The sequence below is a fragment of the Delphinapterus leucas genome, chromosome 7 (assembly GCF_059928025.1).
Source record: "Delphinapterus leucas isolate spDelLeu-1000000601 "Yukka" chromosome 7, BTC_Dleu_Yukka2, whole genome shotgun sequence".
NCBI classification, from domain to species: Eukaryota; Metazoa; Chordata; class Mammalia; order Artiodactyla; family Monodontidae; genus Delphinapterus; species Delphinapterus leucas.
The window spans coordinates 10,794,356-10,811,742 of record NC_143135.1 but is presented as its reverse complement, the minus strand read 5'-3'; the positions used below and the strand labels follow the sequence as shown (position 1 = coordinate 10,811,742).

The window sequence follows — 17,387 nt, the reverse complement described above, 5'->3', positions numbered from 1 at the left end:
ATTAGCTCTAGTTATTTGGTAATGTCTCGAATTTTCTATGTGTAGTATCATGTCATCTGCAAACAGTGATAGTTTTATTTATTCCTTTCCAATTTGGATTCCTTTTATTTCTTTTTTCTTTGTCTGACTGCTGTGACTAGAACTTCCAATACTATGTTGAATAAAAGTGGCAAGAATAAGCATCCTTGTCTTGTTCCTGATCTTGGAGGAAATGCTTTCAGCTTTTCATGCTTGAGTAAGATGTTGGCCGTAGGCTTGCCTTTATCGTGTAGAGGTATGTTCCCTCTATATCCACTTTGTTAATTCCATACTATTTTTAAAGAGGGGAAAAGTATTTGGTAGCAATCTTCCTTCCTCTTTCTGCTGCACCTTCACAAAAGTGGTTATGCATAACTGACCACTCCCTAAAGGAGGCTTAGCCTTTACCATCCATGACCACTAGAGGTCACAAAAGCACTTATTTTAGTCACTGAAACAACGGAATGCAGTCTGGGGCATTACAGATTACGCAAAAATGAACCCACACAGACTACATTTAATTAAGGTGCTTCCTCAAAGGGGAATTGCAACTTCTCATAGCAGACCCGTTGTCAACCTCACTCCCCTGTCCCCCACCCCTGCCAATACAGATGAACACAGTTAACAACTAGGTAGGTAGTTAAAACGAGGTTTCCATACATGAAACCAGCCTGAGATTCCCCCTAGTCTTTCATGCCCCTCTTTTTCCTTCAATTTCTATCATTATAGCAAACGCCGGGTGCGGAATACACACACACACACCTTCCTTTGGTTGCCCAATTTTTTGTTAAAGGAGGAAAAGTCATCTTTGTTTAAAATAATTTCCCCCCATTTCCATCGCTCAATTATTATGTGTTGAATGGAGAAAACTTAGAAACCAGAGAAACAAATAAACAAAAAGACATCAGTCACTAGTCATTCTGTCACGCGGAGATAGCCACTGCCACAGCCTGGGGCGGATAATATTGTGATGCAGTGTAGTCTGATTTCCTCACTTGGCTATGCCTGAACGTCTTTTCATGTCATCAAGTATTTATCTTCAACATGAATTTTAGTGACTTAGAAGAATCCCATCGTACAGACCCACCAGGGTTTACCTATGCATTGCTCTGTTTTGGGACATACACATTGTTTCCGTGTTTTCCATATTACAAACATTGTGGTATGTTATGAGAGAGCACTTATTCACCACTCCCTGAGGGTTTCTACCATTGTAACAGTCCTGGTCTTTTTCGGGCATACAGTGACTTACCTAATAGCCGTGGTGGGTGTGAGGATCTGGGCCTGTGTGGTTCATGCCTCTTTCTCCTGGGAGCCAGATCGTTACCAGAGAGCAGGGATGCCAGGAGGGGAGGCCTGTGATGCGGCCGTGAAGTCTGTCCACTTCTGGGCTTCAGTTTTAGGAACTGTATTGAGGCTGCATATCTAAGTTTTTTTCTCTAATGGTCCCAGCTGACATTTAGATTCTTATATATATCTGTGTCCTCTTATGACTTCCCCCTTTCTATAAATTTCAGAATTAGGACGTTTGGGGATCAAAGTGTACATCTTACGTCTTTTGTCACAAATGTTCATATTCTTCTCTAGAAAGTTTGTTCCAGTGTTGACTCCAACAAGCAGAATTTACCAGTTGATTGTCTTAAATTTTTCTCCCAAAGATCTGTACCTTCAGTATTTATATACCTATGTAGGACAAGGTGAGATTATAGATCTATATATTATATCTAAAATATTATATGTATTATTTATGGGACACAGTTATATATCTACATTTAATATATAAAACATACATTAATTTTATATTAATATTAAATACACATTATGTTCATATTAATATATTAAATACATAGATAAATTATATAAAATATATTTGAAATGTGATTTACGCAGAACAAATATTGGAAATGGAAGTTTGTGATATATTGATAACACGATTTACCTAGTTCCGAACCATCTGGGAAGCTTCATATGAAATAATTTTGGTCACTTTATGTATGGATGAATGTGTGTGTACATATATATGTTTACACTAGGTGATTTGAAAAGGAGTACTTGGTATAAGAAATAAAAATAGAAGTTTTAAAGATACATCATTTCCTTTATAGAATAAAAGAGTGTGTTGGTTAATTAATCAAAAAGGTCAGAATGACCTTCCAGAATATCAGCCAGACGCCCCCTTTTCCCCCTCACCCTAGGTTTAAATGATGACTGGGGGTCATTGTCTTGAGAAGCCGGACTTTTGCTTTCCTGGGTCACAGATGTTGAAACTCCAGTGAAGTTTGCGTCATTTATTTTACATTGTGGTTTCCATGTTTTAACCAGGAATATGGTAGCATTGTAAATACCGACTTTTTTGCACAGATTTGAAATGAGGTGAAAAAAAAATTCCAGCCGTCCTCTGGGGACGTTTGATAGAAGCTCAGTCCTTCTCCTCCTTAGTACTGTGTGAAGTTGGCTGTGATGTGCTCGCAGTTGAAGGGTATGTAGTCGGCAACTCCTGGAAACAAGCAGAGAACGACACGAGGTGCCCACGGTGCCCATAACCACGCCACCCTCCCACAGGACCAGCCCATTAAATTGGTTAGAGAGACAAAATCGCCGTAGAGTTGATTAGTGTGAAGGGAGCATGGAACTGAGATTCAGGGGTCCTTGTTTCCAGGCTCTCAGTTGCCATGTGGAGCACGTCTTTGGCCAAGCCCCTTAGATTGTGCCAGCCTCCTTCCCTCATATACACTATTGTACTACTAGTATTTATGCTGAAGAATTATTTTCAGGATTAGAAATAATGATTGCCAAATGCCTCATACAGTATCTGACACATAATAAGTATGCGAGAAAGTAATTACTATTAAAAGGGCTTATGTAAGCCAAATTTAGAGCATTCAAGGCGGGAACTCATGTTCCTTTTAGAAGATTTTGTAAGAAGTGAGGAAGGGCGGTGGGTTGAGAATTCTCGTCTTTCTGGGCAGGAAGCCCAGATGATGACGTAATCGATGATTCGCTCTGAAGTAGCGAGGCATCAGAAAGCATGACAATTCCAGGCCCAGATCGTTCTGGATCTCAGAGGACTTGCTTTTCCCCAGAGAAGAAAAGTAACTGGCAGACATGAGAATTAGACTGATCTAAGTTCCCAGGGCAATTCTTGAGATGAAGGTGGTAAGAGAATTAATAACGATAGTGATTAGCATGTTTGAACAAATAGCATGCAAAAGGCACTGAATTTACTCATTTCAAACACATTATTTCTAATCCTCACAATAACCTAAGAAATGGTTACTGCTCTTTCCATATTATAGCTGTGGGCACTGTGCCTCAGAGAAGATTCATTATTTGCCTAGTGTAGCTAGAAAATAAGGAGCTTCAGGAATTCCCTGGTGGTGCAGTGGTTAGGACTCAGCGCTTTTACTGCCGGGCCCAGGTTTGATCCCTGGTCAGGGAACTAAGATCCTGCAAGCTGGATGGTGTGGGGGAAAAAAAAAAAAAAAGAGACAGAGACATTTATGTGACTCTAAGATCTTTCTTAAATGCTGCGCTGCAATTCCACAAATTCTGACTGGCCAGATTTTTTTGTCAAATCCATGGTAGGCTCTAGGAAAAACGTCTCTCTCATTGTAATCTTGGATAATGAAGCATCTTGACAAAGAACGGTGACAATGAACATCAGGTTAACTAGGTAACATCATCCTTCGACAAAACCATAGACCAGTACTCTTTTTAAGTTGCAGGATGTTTTAGTATTTGTGGAAACATTTTAAAGATTGTTAAGGTTTTGCTGAAGTCTGAGTTTTATTCTTCCCACTTTCCCCACACAAACATTCTTCTTGCGATTTTTAACAACACTACAACAAAAGAAGGCGAAGAATGGATTTTGAGTGAAGCTGTGGTCTTGATTATCTGCTCTATCACATACTACATGTATGCCTTGGGCAAGTCCCTTTTTTGTTTGTGAGACTTAGTTTTTTTTTTGTTGTAAAAAGAGTCACTAATGCCTACAGAGTTGATGTATGAAATAAGATAACATTACTACATTAACTGATGTTATCTTATCCCTCTCATTTATTTCCCACTGGCTATGAATTCACTGTTCTTTTGCTTTACACATACGTGTTTAATTTTTTAACCCCAAATTGGCCATCTTCTTAGATCACACGCTTAAAAAAAAAAAAATCTTTCTCACATCTGCTTTTTCCTTCTTTAGCTCTTACTACGTTTGGTCAATCCACTTTTCTTGTTCACTGGATATTTTCCCACTGACTCGGGGTGGAGTTAGGATTCTTGATTTTTTCAAAAGCTATTTTAGAGAGCTACCCATCTGTTCTATCTATCCATCTATCTATCTGTCAACACTGTATATATATTCATAATATATCTGTGTATGTACATACGTATGTAACAGCTATATGTACAATTATTGTATACACATAGAGTCTCACAATTATTTATCGATTAAATAAATGAATAAATTAAATATGGAAATGAAAGAATTAGCCTTCAAACGATGGAGAAAATGCCCACATTCCTTTTCTTCTCTCACCTTCATTTAAAGGTGTTTTGCCGCTCAGGAACTGCCAATACGTCTTGTGATTAACATTTTCAGCGATATTGTTAATAGAAGAGACCATAAGTCCCCAGGATGTCATTGTGGTTTCAAATCTGTAAGAATAAAATCATATACGATTAATACCTCACTTTAAGTCAGGCAATAAGAAGTTAAGATGAAGGGACAGAGACCTTCTAAATGCTTTAAAGATCAGAAAAAATCATGTTTCAAAGAGAAAATGCAAATGACTAATGAACATAAAATTACTTCACTTGGAAATAAATAAAAATAAGATGAACAGATTTTTAAAAAACCTATCAATAAGCAGATTTTTAAAATGTAAATGTCCAACAATGGGCAAAAAAATTAGGTGAGAGATGGAATGAATATCCAAGATTGACTCTTTTGCAGTTATGAAAATCATATTTTTCAGTATTTTTCAGTGAAATGGGAAAATGCTTATGCAATAATATTAAGTGAAAATGTGGGATACACATTGTATCAGAAATATCTATCTCGTTAATTATGGATCACAACTATTTGTAATATGCATGGAGAAAATACCTATAAAATTATAAAAAATATCAACAGTGATTATATTACAGATAGACTATACATGTTTTGTTTTCTTCTTTATGCTTCCTCCCCTCAGAATTTCTCCTATGTGTATTTATTACATTTATAGTTAGGAAAAGTTAAATCAGGTAAAATTAAAGCTAAGCTTAGAGAAGAAGTAAAGTACATTCAGCAGGTTGTTGGAAAATTAAGTATTCTCGAAATGCGATCTTTATCTTGACCTGTTCTACAGAAGTTAGGGAAGTGATGGAGCTGGTCTGTGGGCAGCAGACACGTGTACTTATCCTAACCCTGGAGAATAGATCCCACGTCACTCGTCTATTCCTTGGCCTTTGTCAGTCTTTCTCCTGGACAGCTCTCTGCAGAATTTGGATTGGGCCATTTTTCCTTTGAAAGTATCTCCTCTTTTCCTTTCCATGACCTGGCATCTTCCCCCTCCTCCTCCTATAGCTTAGGCTTCTCCATATTTCTCTACTGTTCCCTCGTTTTGCAAACCATAAACATTCCCCAAAGTTTAATGTTCTCCTTTGTGATTTATTTCTATATTTTTCCCTTTCCCAACTGGGTAGTAGAAAGAACATAAGAGTCAGTCAAATCTGGGTTCAGATCTCAATTCCTATAGTTTGCATGTTATGTGATCTTCAGAATATTACTTAACCATTTTGGGCCTGCGTGGTTCTGTCTGTAAAATGGGAATAATTATATCTGTCTCATGGTTTATTGGAAGCATTGTATCTGCCACCTACTACACTGTCCCTAACTTCAGTCATCAACTCTATCAGATGACTACCCAGTCTCTTTTTCTTGTCCTGACCTCTTTTTCTAGGACTTCCTTTATACCTCCAAAAGCTTCCTAATGTTTCTGTTTTGAATGCCAACAATTAATCATCTAAAGGAATTAGGTTTTTCTCTGAAGGACATTCTTTCTTCCTGACACTCCTACCAATACTTTTGAAGCGTCTTGCTCTTGACCCCCACATGCAGTCACTCATGAGCCCTGGGGCATCTTCCTTGGTATGAGTACATTTCTCCTAGATGAAGTCCTCATCGGTTTACAGCTTCATTTCTGTAGTCACGCCCTAGCTTTCCTCCTTGTCACTCATTCCCCAAACCAATGAACATTTTACAACATGACTTTTCTTACTCAAAAAGTTTCAATGCTTCTCTGCAACATGAAGTCCGAATTCCTTAGCCTGGTATTTCAGGCTTTCTACAATATCACCCAATGTATCCTTCCAGACATCATTCATTTAATTCAGTCCTGTATTCTCTTGTCTAGTCAAGCTGGTCTACTCATTGACCCTAAATTCCTTGCTCAGTCCTGTGTCGAATGCTTTGTCCTCACCATCCCCCTCTTCCTAGAATACCATCCTTCCATATCTTCCTGTATGGTACCTATTCTTTGAATGTGGTCCAAAGCCACCAGCCTTCCTTGACTCTTCTAATCCACACTGTGCTCTCTCTCCTTTGAATTCCTGTTTTAAAAACTCCATCTTATATTGACTTGAATGATTTAATTTTTATGAGAGCCTTGCCTGGTTACTAGATCACAGGCTCCTCAGGGGGCTGTTAAATAAAGATCTGTTACATGATCAGAAGGGAAAAAAGCAAGAAAATGAAGGAAGAAGAGAGAGAATGGGAATTCAGGTTGGGCTTGGGAGGAATGGTGAATGTCACTTGTAACACTCACTTGAATGTGGGGTTTTTGCGCTGTGCTTCCTCTAGGACAACAAGTAGCACTGATCCTCCTTTTACACTAACATTGATGGTCTCATTGAAGTGAAGCTCCACACCCCTCAGCTGGTTATTTATGGTGTATTTGACGGTGATATTGGATGCTGAGGTGGGAACACGGCTAGGATGGCTGGGTAGAGTTGGTTGCACCTCATGACCTGGGAAGAGCAAAGAGGCCAAATTTGTTAAAGATTATGGGGTTTGTAGTATAGGTACAAAATCTCTGTTATTGGCAGCTTATCCCAGAACACATTTCAAGAGATGACAGTGGTTTTGTGTCCTTTGTGGATTGTTCTGAAGAACTGGTATGACCTATGAAGCTCTCATTTCCATCCTAGAGAACTGATCGTAGCTGAAGAACTGACAGCTAGCTTAATAACGAACGTTTATTTTGTTAAAAGGATTTGTCAACTGAAGGGAGGGTTGTGAGCCCTAAGTCATGTATTTTACATGGTGCTCACTGTTCTCTTGGGGTTTTTTGTTAACCCGAAGAATCTGGAAGCAAAGGTAGTAAGTTTCAGACCATTTAACAAAATACCTGGGCACCTAGTGCAGAATCCTAGGAAGGACTCCATGGCCACCTTGTTCAAGTTGGGAAATCTTTGGGAAGCAGCCTAAGGAGTTAGTGAATGTGGCTATGTTTGGTATGATTGTGGTCAGGTTGCTTAATTGTGGTCTCTATAGATTCTGTACTGAGATAGACAAGGAGCTTACTAATCTCTGCTTATCTCAGGAAGTCCATGCAACATAAGATGAATCATACTTTATGTTAGTATTTGATTAGAAAGAAGAGTTGGAGGAATCTATACCAAAGACACTGGGGTGATAAATTTTTTTGCAGGACTCTACTTTCTAGATGTATATTTCTGCCATGCTTGAATTTTAAGTATCTCTGTATTATATTTGTAAATGGATAAAATAAAGATATTTCAAATAAAAAGGTAACGTGCCAGATTTCCACCCCATCCCTTTGGTGTGCTGTGAGCACATTTTTATATCTCCAAGTCTTGGCTGAAACGTCAACTCTGTTCTTCTCCTAAGGTTCCCAAACTCAATGATTGGTCATATACTTTCTTTGCTTTTGCACTGTATATGGCTTCTATTTCTGTTTAATACTTAGTTCATTCTTCCAAATATTGTAGTTTTTGTCTACATACCATCTCCTGACTCTGTAAAGAGCACATATGATAAGATATTGCCTAGTGTTTGGTGCATTTGTCAAATGAATGAATGATGTCATATGTTACTTGACTGTTAGGACCATGGATCTTCTCTCTCCACAAGCATCCAACAAAATGATTTACCTATAGTAGGTGCTCAGTAAATGTGTGTTGAATGGAGTGGATGTGGGAGCAGAATTCTGAGGACAGGACAGCATGGCTGTGTGCTAACACACAACTCTTGGGAACTGGCCCTGCCTACATGGCAGTCATGTATATAACAAGACCTTCTGCCACTTAAAATTGGTCCACGTATCATTCCTGGCATAAGTTGCCACTTTATAGGGAGAGACAGATGTTAAAGAGTTCTTACCAGGGCTGCAAGACACGTGGGGCACATCTAGGTATGTCTTGCCTTTTAGGGAAGGGAGGATTTGGGCAATGGACATGGGGTTGTGGAATTTCCCCTCCTTAATCTCATCCAATACAGAATCCATGGTCTGCTGGCAGTTCCACTCCTTCTTAGGTGGTTCAGGTGTCGCGGAGAGAGCCTGGGGCCGGGGTGGGGGTGGGAGGGTGGGTAGAGAGAGAGAGAGACAGATTAGGTATAGCTGAGAGTTGGCCTTTATTAACCTTATAAGGGACAGACTTGATCACTAATCTTTGTGATCAACCAGAGTCCAAAACCGAAGCTGCATGAGGTTCAGGACAACATCTGTCTTATTCACGGCTGTGTCCCCACTGCTTAGTTCAATGTCTGTCACGTAGCAGTCACACAATAAATATCTGAGCTACACTCAGTTTCAGGGAGTGCTATTAGGGCTGCAGTATTTACTAACAGTTCTTGCATGTAGAAGGAGGATGAGAGCTGGCAAAGCAAGCTCCTGGGGAAGCTTTATTGTAGGACAACCTGGCCATCTAACGGTAGTAGACTTCTCTTGTTTTTTGTTGTTCTACACACCCTTTGGTGGACTCTTCCCACATTCTTTGATCATGTCAGTGCTGTCAGCTAGAGGCTCCACGATCCTGGCCACAAGGGTGGACTCGTGGGCTGGGCTAATCGTAGAGTACTATCCTCTTGGTGACAGTGATTGATGGACACATGCACGAATCAGAGTCCTTCCATGATACACAGGCATTGGGAGAGAGAAACATTTCTTCCCCCTTGCTGGGGTTAGTAATCATGGAGGTGCTGGTGACCATCTTTCTCAGCCACTCTGAAGAAGCCATACAGCAGGAGAGAGTGAGAAAAACCATGGCTGAGAGATGATGAAACAGTGATCCCTGATGTGATTTGAGCCCTTTATTCTGATTAATCCTGAAATCACCTAATCGAGCCCTGGATCCCCCAGTTTCTGTGAAATAGTAAATCTCCATTTTTTTTTCTTAAGCAAAAATTATTTGGGTTTCTGTTGTTTGCAAAATGAGTCTTGATGAATACACCAAGCAAGTCACTCTACTTTCCTGAGTTTTCTGTCTCACGGGTAAAATAGAAATCATAGCTCCTGCCTACCTTTGGGGCAGTCATTGGAGGTTCAGATGGGATGCTGTGCAAAAGCATTTTGTAATGGTGTGTTGCGGAAGCTGTCCTTAACACCTCTCTGCCTTTACGGTTGTGCTGACTCATCCACTCATTAGCAACCCCAGAGCATGTTAATGGTCTGGGGTTGCTGATGACCCATTCACTTGAAGCTTTGAATGGGAAATGGGTGAAGGGAGGGGAACCAGAAATGGCTGTGAGCTAGAGGCAGTACTGTGAGCAACTAGGCAGTTTTGACAGGCTCTGTTAACCTCCGTAACCATGACAATGGCTCTTCCCAGAGGCCCCTTTACAGGGCAGTTTGGTTAAAGGGCATCAGTCAGGCTTTCCCAGCAATCGTATCTGTATCTTGTCCACTTGCCATATTCATATCCCAAATCCCACTAAGTGAGCTGTATCCCCTTGGGATAAAACATCACAGCACCAACTCTTTAGAAAGGAGTAATGCATTAGCCAGTTAGACGTCAATAATAACTTCGCATGAAGAAGTTTATGTCCCCAAGTTAGGTTCTTGTCAGAGGAACCTTGAAAGCGTTGGAATATTTATGGAAGAAAGAGGAGGAAACGCCTCTGGGAAACAATGTGGGTGGCCTAGGTCACTTGAAGGGCACTGACAGCTGGCAGAGGGTGAGTGAAGGCTGCAAAGGAAGCTAAATATCACGTCTCTTCCACTGGGAGAGATCATAAATAATTATTAAAGGCCACATTGCGCCTGTGACTTTTTTTATACCTTTGCTATCATGGGGAAAATGAAATTCCAGGAAATTCAATATTTGCCCAATATTGGCCAATATTGTGGCCAATCTGGGAGGCAAACCCAAGTTGTTACAGCCTTAGAAACCCTTTGTTTTTGACACCAGAACATTTTAGATTAGAAAAAGTTTATATAGTAGATATCTGGTGATTTCAGACCTCGGACTGCCTGGGTAAACTCTGGCATAAGGCGGGTAGGGAGAGGTTATGTATCCTAACTGACAAGTAATCCACGTGGCCTTTGCTATCTGGATATGGGTGAGGTCCTGCCTTTTTCCAAGGAAAAACTTTAATTCCCAGGTACAGCTTTTCACGTGTACTCTGCAGGTGCTAAAATCCCAAATAGAATTCACAAACCAAATTAGCAAAAGCAAACACTTCTCCGTCTGGCTCTAAGGTGAGCAAGGTTATTTTAAGTGAGTCATGAATAAAACTTGCCTTAGATTTCTTCAAGACTTCCTTTGTTCCCCCACAAAGCTTTCTAGACCTGAGGCCTGGGAAAGCTTTTGTATGATTCAGCCATAAAAACAAACAGTGTTTTGCTCTCTGACAAAATTTTATTGACCACGACATGATGTAGAAACTGACTTTATTTTCATTAGTTGGTCCTACGGCACATTGGAGTGGGGACTTTGTATTTACTCTTATGTTTAACGTGAACCAATTTCTAGTCTATTTATGCCTTTTGCTCATTTTTTAATCTTAATTTTAAAAAATATTTTAAAAATTGAGATGTAATTGACATATAACATTATATTTGTTTCAGGTGTAGTAACAAATGATTTGATATTTCTATATATTGTCAAATGATCACAGTAAGTCTAGGTAACATTCATCACCACACATAGTTTCACATTTTTTATATTGTGATGAGAACTTTTAAGATTTACTCTCTTAGTAACTTTCAAATATATAATACAGTATTATTAACAATAGTCACCACGCTGTACATTACGTCACTAATTTTTAATGTATAGAATATCAGACCAGTCTCCAACCCCCTGCACTAGTTCAGAGCTAAATTAGGTTTAGGGTGGGCATTGTAACTCCATGGTTCTGTTTCTTTATTTTTTATTGATGTATAGTTGATTTACAATATTATTTTAGTTTCAGGCATATGGTATAGTGATTCAGTATTTTTGCAGATTATACTCCATTATAGATTATTACAAGATAATGGCTATAATTCTCTGTGCTATACAGTATATCCTTGTTGCTTATCTATTTTATACATAGTAGTTTGTACCTGTTAGTCCCATACCCCTAATTTGTCCCTCCCGCCTTCCCTCTCCCCTTCGGTAACCACAAGTTTGTATATCGGTGATATCATGCAGCATTTATCTTTCTTTGCTTGATTTAATTCACTAAGCATGATATTATGATTCTCTGTTTCTTGGGATTTCCAAGTTGGGAAGGTCATGATGTAGTTTTTCTATTAATCCCATGGGGCATTTTGAGACTCTGGAGCATAAATTTCTTAGTTTGGACTACAGGATTTGGCCACAGATGACCCTTTAATTTTTGATTCTAGTTGGTTCTCTCTCCCCATGATTATTGGTGTGTTTTCCGGTGGAAAGTGTTGCCCTAATCAACAGAAGGGGAGGTGTGTGTCTGTGTGTGTGTGTGTGTGTGTGTGTGTGTGTGTGTGTGTGGTTGTATTTGGAGCTATGTCAAGCAGCATCTTATAGAGTCCAAGCCTGAGACTCTATACTAGAGAAGCCTAGGACTGAGCATAGATTTGATGACCAGACACATCTGGCGCTGACATATATTAGGGATCTTTGTGAGGTTGAACTGAGACTGAGATAGTAAAAGACCTTGACAAAGATTAGATGTCCATGCAGTTTTAGATTATTTTCATTAATCATTTTGAATACAATCCCACCTTTTCTTGGATCAAGGTAAAGATCTGATAGAAGAACACTTGATTGGCAGCATGGAATCAGAAGATTCAATATTTTTTGAGGACCTCCTTGAATATCGTTATTTTCTAATACACCAAACTTTCAATTGTCTATAATTATTATGAACAAACTGATCATTATTCATAATAAACCAATACATTTCTTGGATCTATTTATTTATTTATTTCCATGGAAGGGAAAAGAGTTCATGCATATTTGATTTTATACTTTACCTGTGAGGTAGGGATGAATTAACACGTACCTGTATTTCACCAGTAGAGAAACTGAGGCACAGGTGCCGTAAGGAATCTACCTGTAGTCACAGTAGCTGGTCCTCCACAGAGATACTACCAGAAGCCTGGTCTCTTGGTCCTACAATCCAGGCTTAGGGACATGGACCCAGCGAAGGGCATCAATGACGCATTTACCTGCATGGCAAGGCCAGTGCTGTAGATGTTTCCGATGATGCCATCGTCTAGGATCCTCATGCTGATATTCTCCACAGTGTTCTTTAGCACCTGACTGAACAGGGCTCTGTAACCTTCCTCTGAACCTATGGGGATCTTGTTGTACATACAGGTCAGAGCCAAGGTCACCACTGCTCCTGTGTCTGAGAATCACAGCACGGAATAAGACAACCACCACCACCACAATATGAACAGCTAACAGTTGTGTGCTTATTGTGTTCAGGTTCATTATCTCCTTTACCCTTCAGGACAATCTGTAAAATAGGACCTATAATTATCCCCATTTAGGGGATGAGGAAATGGAGGCTCAGAGAGGCTAGGTAACTGCCCAAGGCCACACACCTGAATGCAGATGTGTATGACTCCACAGCTCATGCTTTGAATGAAAGTCGACTAGCAACATTTTCAATCCCACTTCTCTTGTCCCAATGTTTATCTTTCAAGATGTCAGCAGTTGGTGAAGGTCCAGCCATCACCACCTCTCACTGAAGTCCTCTCTGTCAATCCAGAAGAGAGACTACACTACAACAAGTGTAGTCTCTTTTCGGGATTGCTTTAGCATTTGTTGTTTGTACCTGTTTTGCAGTCTCAGCACCGTCTGCTGTTAACTGTGCCCTGTGAGTTCTCAGATGGGGGGAGGGCGGGGATTTTCATCTCCCATAGTACCCAGCACAAGGGCTTTTTTCATTATTTCATTCTTATTATGTGTGAACTGAATGGGCAAAAACTCTGGCATGACGAGACCAGAAGAAATCAAAGACTTGCCAGATGGCATTTTTTTCATCGATCTTTCCCTCCCCACCCTAATCTCCACCCAAAATTTCATCACCTCATTAAGGATGAAAATGTTGGCAAGGAAGCCCCAATTTCCTGAACTGGCAGAGAGGCCCCAGCAATGCATGAGGTCCCAGATGGGAAACAGAGGCCAGTGTGTGTTTGACCCGTGGGGAGGGTACTTGAGTAAATACCTACCTGTGTGCTGGTCTGATAAAGCCTGAAAAGAGAGAGGTTGCTGCTGCGGCACGTATAAGGGGTGAAAACCTGAGATAATCCTGTTGCTTAGACAGTGGTAGAGGAGAAAAGATGACCACCAATGAGGGACATAACAGTGGCCCCCACAGAGGGCATCATACGGAGAAGGGATCGTTATGTGCAGAAGAAGGACATGGTGTGGTAGAGGATAGAGCTTCCATTCACAAGCAGCCACGTGCTTGCAGGATGAAGGAATAAGATGGTTCCAGTGCATCCTTGAAGGGGAGCATTATGGGTTTAGTGTTCAGAGGGTAGCTGTTTAGTATAAAGAGAATATTTGGGGACTTCCCTGGTGGGGCAGTGGTTAAGAATCCGCCTGCCAACGCAGGGAACATGGGTTCAAGCCCTGGTCCGGGAAGATCCCACGTGCCGCGGAGCAACGAAGCCCGTGCGCCACAACTACTGAGCCTGTGCTCTAGAGCCCGCGAGCCACAACTACTGAAGCCCGCGTGCTGCAACTACCAAAGTCCATGCACCTAGAGCCCATGCTCCAACCCCACTCACCACAACTAGAGAAAGCCCTCAAACAGCAACAAAGACCCAACACAGCCAAAAAAAAAAAGAGAATATTTGGATGTAGTAAGGAGAAGCATCGAGAAGAATAGAGTGTGAAAGCATCAGCAGCGACTAAAGAGGAGGTTCAGGGTGGGACTGAGTCCAGACACTGATTTAATAATTTAATCACTCGTCTGGGAGCAACTCCTGACTTGGGTGACATATTTATTGTTCTCAATGGAGATTCTGATTTGTCTGTAACTGTCAGACATGGCAAGTATTGTCCTGGTTTCTGTTTTATTTTCTCTCTTTCATTTATACCTTAATTCACATGTCCAACAAATATTTGCCAAGTATCTCTCATCTACAGACATTTTCATGGTCCTCAGCTCCTCTTCCATGGAAAGCTCCCCCCCTCGCACTTTCCCTCCAGCTCTACCCTTCAGTGACCTTGATGTTCCCAGCTCAGGGCACTGTGTGAAAGTGGTAACCTACTCACCCACGTTGAAGGGAGAGGAATTGGCCAGCAGGCTCTTGGCAAAGCGGGCTGCTATGGGTAGGGTCGTCACCGGGTGTTTCTGGCACAGCGCCAAGATCGCCAGACTGGGCCCATAGAAGGATGATGCATCGGTATTGAGGCCTTGGAAAGGGATAGAGGGCCTTCATAAGACTAACATTCACCGTAAAGAAGATATTTGTGAAAAAGGAAAAGCCAAACCTTTTAAAGAGACATTGCTAGAAAACCTGTCCAAAAGGAAAGATACCATATGGCAAGAGATAACTTCCATGTGTCTCAGAATAAGACTGTCATCTGGCATGAGAACAGAATAAGAGGGATGCTGCTGTCTTCAGTGATGGCATAGAACTGTTTCCCTGGGATAGTGGTCTTTTCTGGTTCATTGGATTGGAAGTGGAGATCTCACTTGTGGGATCATCAGAGGTACTTTGTGTCTCTTGCCTAAACTTCCACTCTCCCTTCCTTTTTCTTTATAGATTTAAAATTCTCAGGAAAGGCCATTTGCCTCACTTCCCCCTCCCTTCTGATGAGGTCTTACTGGAAGGTGCCCAGTTCTCCATTTGTCTCTGTAGAATCGATACTTTGTTCCCAGGGTCATGGCAGGAGGAGGTGAGGGCCATAATGGTGAGGGCAAGCTGACCAATGGTAAGGTCTGTAGAAGAGAGAACAATATAGTTAAACAAAGGCGTTCTCAGGGGAGAGCACCAGGGGCCAGGCTGAGCTCTCTGCTTCTTTCCAGATCATTTCGATTTTTTAAATAATGTGATTAGTTTTTTGATCTTTCTCAAGGAAAGAAGTATGGAAAAACATTGAAGAAGTATGGAAAAACATTAAATAGGCCATTAATCTAGTGGCCTCTATGTGACTTGACAACCCCATCATGAATTTCTGGTATCTGTCTAGAAAAGCAGCAAGAATACCCATACAAATTCATATATAAAAAAAATGTATAGTTACAAGATAATTTTAACTTTACTCAAGTTTATCTAATTTGAACCTCAAGGCAACTCCTGTGAGGTAGGCAGAACAGAGATTTTATTATTATTGTTATTGTTGTTATTGCTATTAGTGTTATTGTTATTAGAATTATTTGCATTTCGCAAATGACGACCGTGTGGTTGATGGGGATCTGTGACTAGTTCAAGGTCACAGAATTAGTAAGTGGCAGAGCCAGACCTGGAAATCCGCTCTTTTACATTTAATCTAGAGCTCTTTCTGCTTTGCTGCCCTCCTGTGTGAATGCCCTGACTTCACACATGAGTCCTTCCAGGTATGCAGGGAAAGGTGTTTGGGTGATTCAGGTACCATCACAGGTAGCACTGGGGTGGGGGGACATGGAGGTGGGCCCTGGGGATGGAGATTCAGGGAGCGGGCAGAGGGGCCCTGGCTTCTCACCAGCTGTGTCACTGTCCATGAGCTTGAAAGTCAGGTTCTTCTGGGCCTCCAAGTTGTAGGCTCCGGCCAGGTTCATGGCAATCAGGATGCTGGGGTTTGGGAAGGCAGAGTTGACCACGGAGCTCTCCATGAGCACTTGGATGCCATTAACCAAGGGCTGCTCTGCTAAGGGAACAGCTGCAAGGGACAAAGCCGTTTACCAAACCCCTCATCCTCATTCCCTCTTCTCAGAAACATGTTTCCTGTGTCTCTTAGGAGAAGACAGGATTAGCCTTGGTATCCTCAGGGATGCTCCCTTTGGGGTGATTATTAAAGAGCAATGGGGAAAACACTGGGCTTTTTCTTTGAAGGCCAATTAGTCCCTACATCTTCCCAAATAACCCTTACCTTTAAGAAAGTGATTTTTCACTTAGTAACATCGAGCACTATGGCTCACAGACATTTCATGCTATTTCTAGCATGTTCCTAGAAGTCACTGATTTCCTTGCATCCATTTTTTTCTCCCTCTTACATGAAAAATATGAAAGATTTAGGATATGACCTATCCTCAGCAAGTACCCAACATTCTCACTAATAGTGGTACCTGATCAGAACAGCCACTGAAGATCTTTCTCTGTATCATCAACCATCATTCCTGCAATGATATTTCAATTTCTCTTAAAGTAAAATGCATAGACTTGCCTCTCAAAGAACTTATGCTGTTAAGTCAGGAAAGATGAACCACACACACTCACACCCTGACTCACCCGCTTTGGAACTCCTAGAGTGATCACTGTTTTCAGGCACTGTCTCATGAGCAGACTTCAGTGTCTGAGGTTTCTGCCTATCCCCAGGGTAACTGCTTCCCTGACCTTGGAAAAAATGCTCTACTCACAGCATGAGCTTCGGGTCTGGGTGCTGGTCCCAGTCATAGCCCAGAGAAGGGTCAGGAGTTGGAGGGTGACCCGGGTCATCCCACTGTCTCCTGTCCACATCTCCCGTTCACAAGTCCCAGTGTTTGCAAGTAGAGTATTTCTCTACTCTTTCTTATATATGCTTCTCTTTGTAAAACAGTCTGCTCTCCTCCCCCATCCTCCAGACACTCCTAACCACTTATGCTGACTGCACTCTCCAAGATAAAACTAATTTCCATTTGCTTATCTAAGTTTACCTACTATAGAGCCTCCAAGGTGCCTGAAGGTCACATGTAGGCCGCACAGTCATAGGAGACACTCAGGGCTTAATATGCGGTGAAGGCAGCGATGACCAAGTGTCCT

At 41.2% G+C, this 17,387-nt stretch overlaps 2 protein-coding genes across 3 annotated transcripts in view; one reads left to right on the top strand and one right to left on the bottom strand.

Annotated features, from left to right (window-relative positions):
- The window catches only part of STX3 (syntaxin 3), a 150,387-nt gene that overhangs the window by 56,495 nt on the left and 76,505 nt on the right, over positions 1-17,387 (top strand). The window lies entirely within an intron of this gene.
- CBLIF (cobalamin binding intrinsic factor) lies at positions 175-17,099 on the bottom strand. The gene is made up of 9 exons (XM_022591886.3): positions 17,006-17,099; positions 16,132-16,308; positions 15,275-15,388; positions 14,719-14,859; positions 12,654-12,835; positions 8,402-8,579; positions 6,825-7,026; positions 4,553-4,671; positions 175-2,515 (listed from the first exon to the last, which is right to left on the bottom strand). The coding sequence occupies exons 1-9, from the start codon at positions 17,082-17,084 to the stop codon at positions 2,454-2,456; spliced, it is 1,254 nt and encodes a 417-aa protein (XP_022447594.3). The 5' UTR covers positions 17,085-17,099; the 3' UTR covers positions 175-2,453.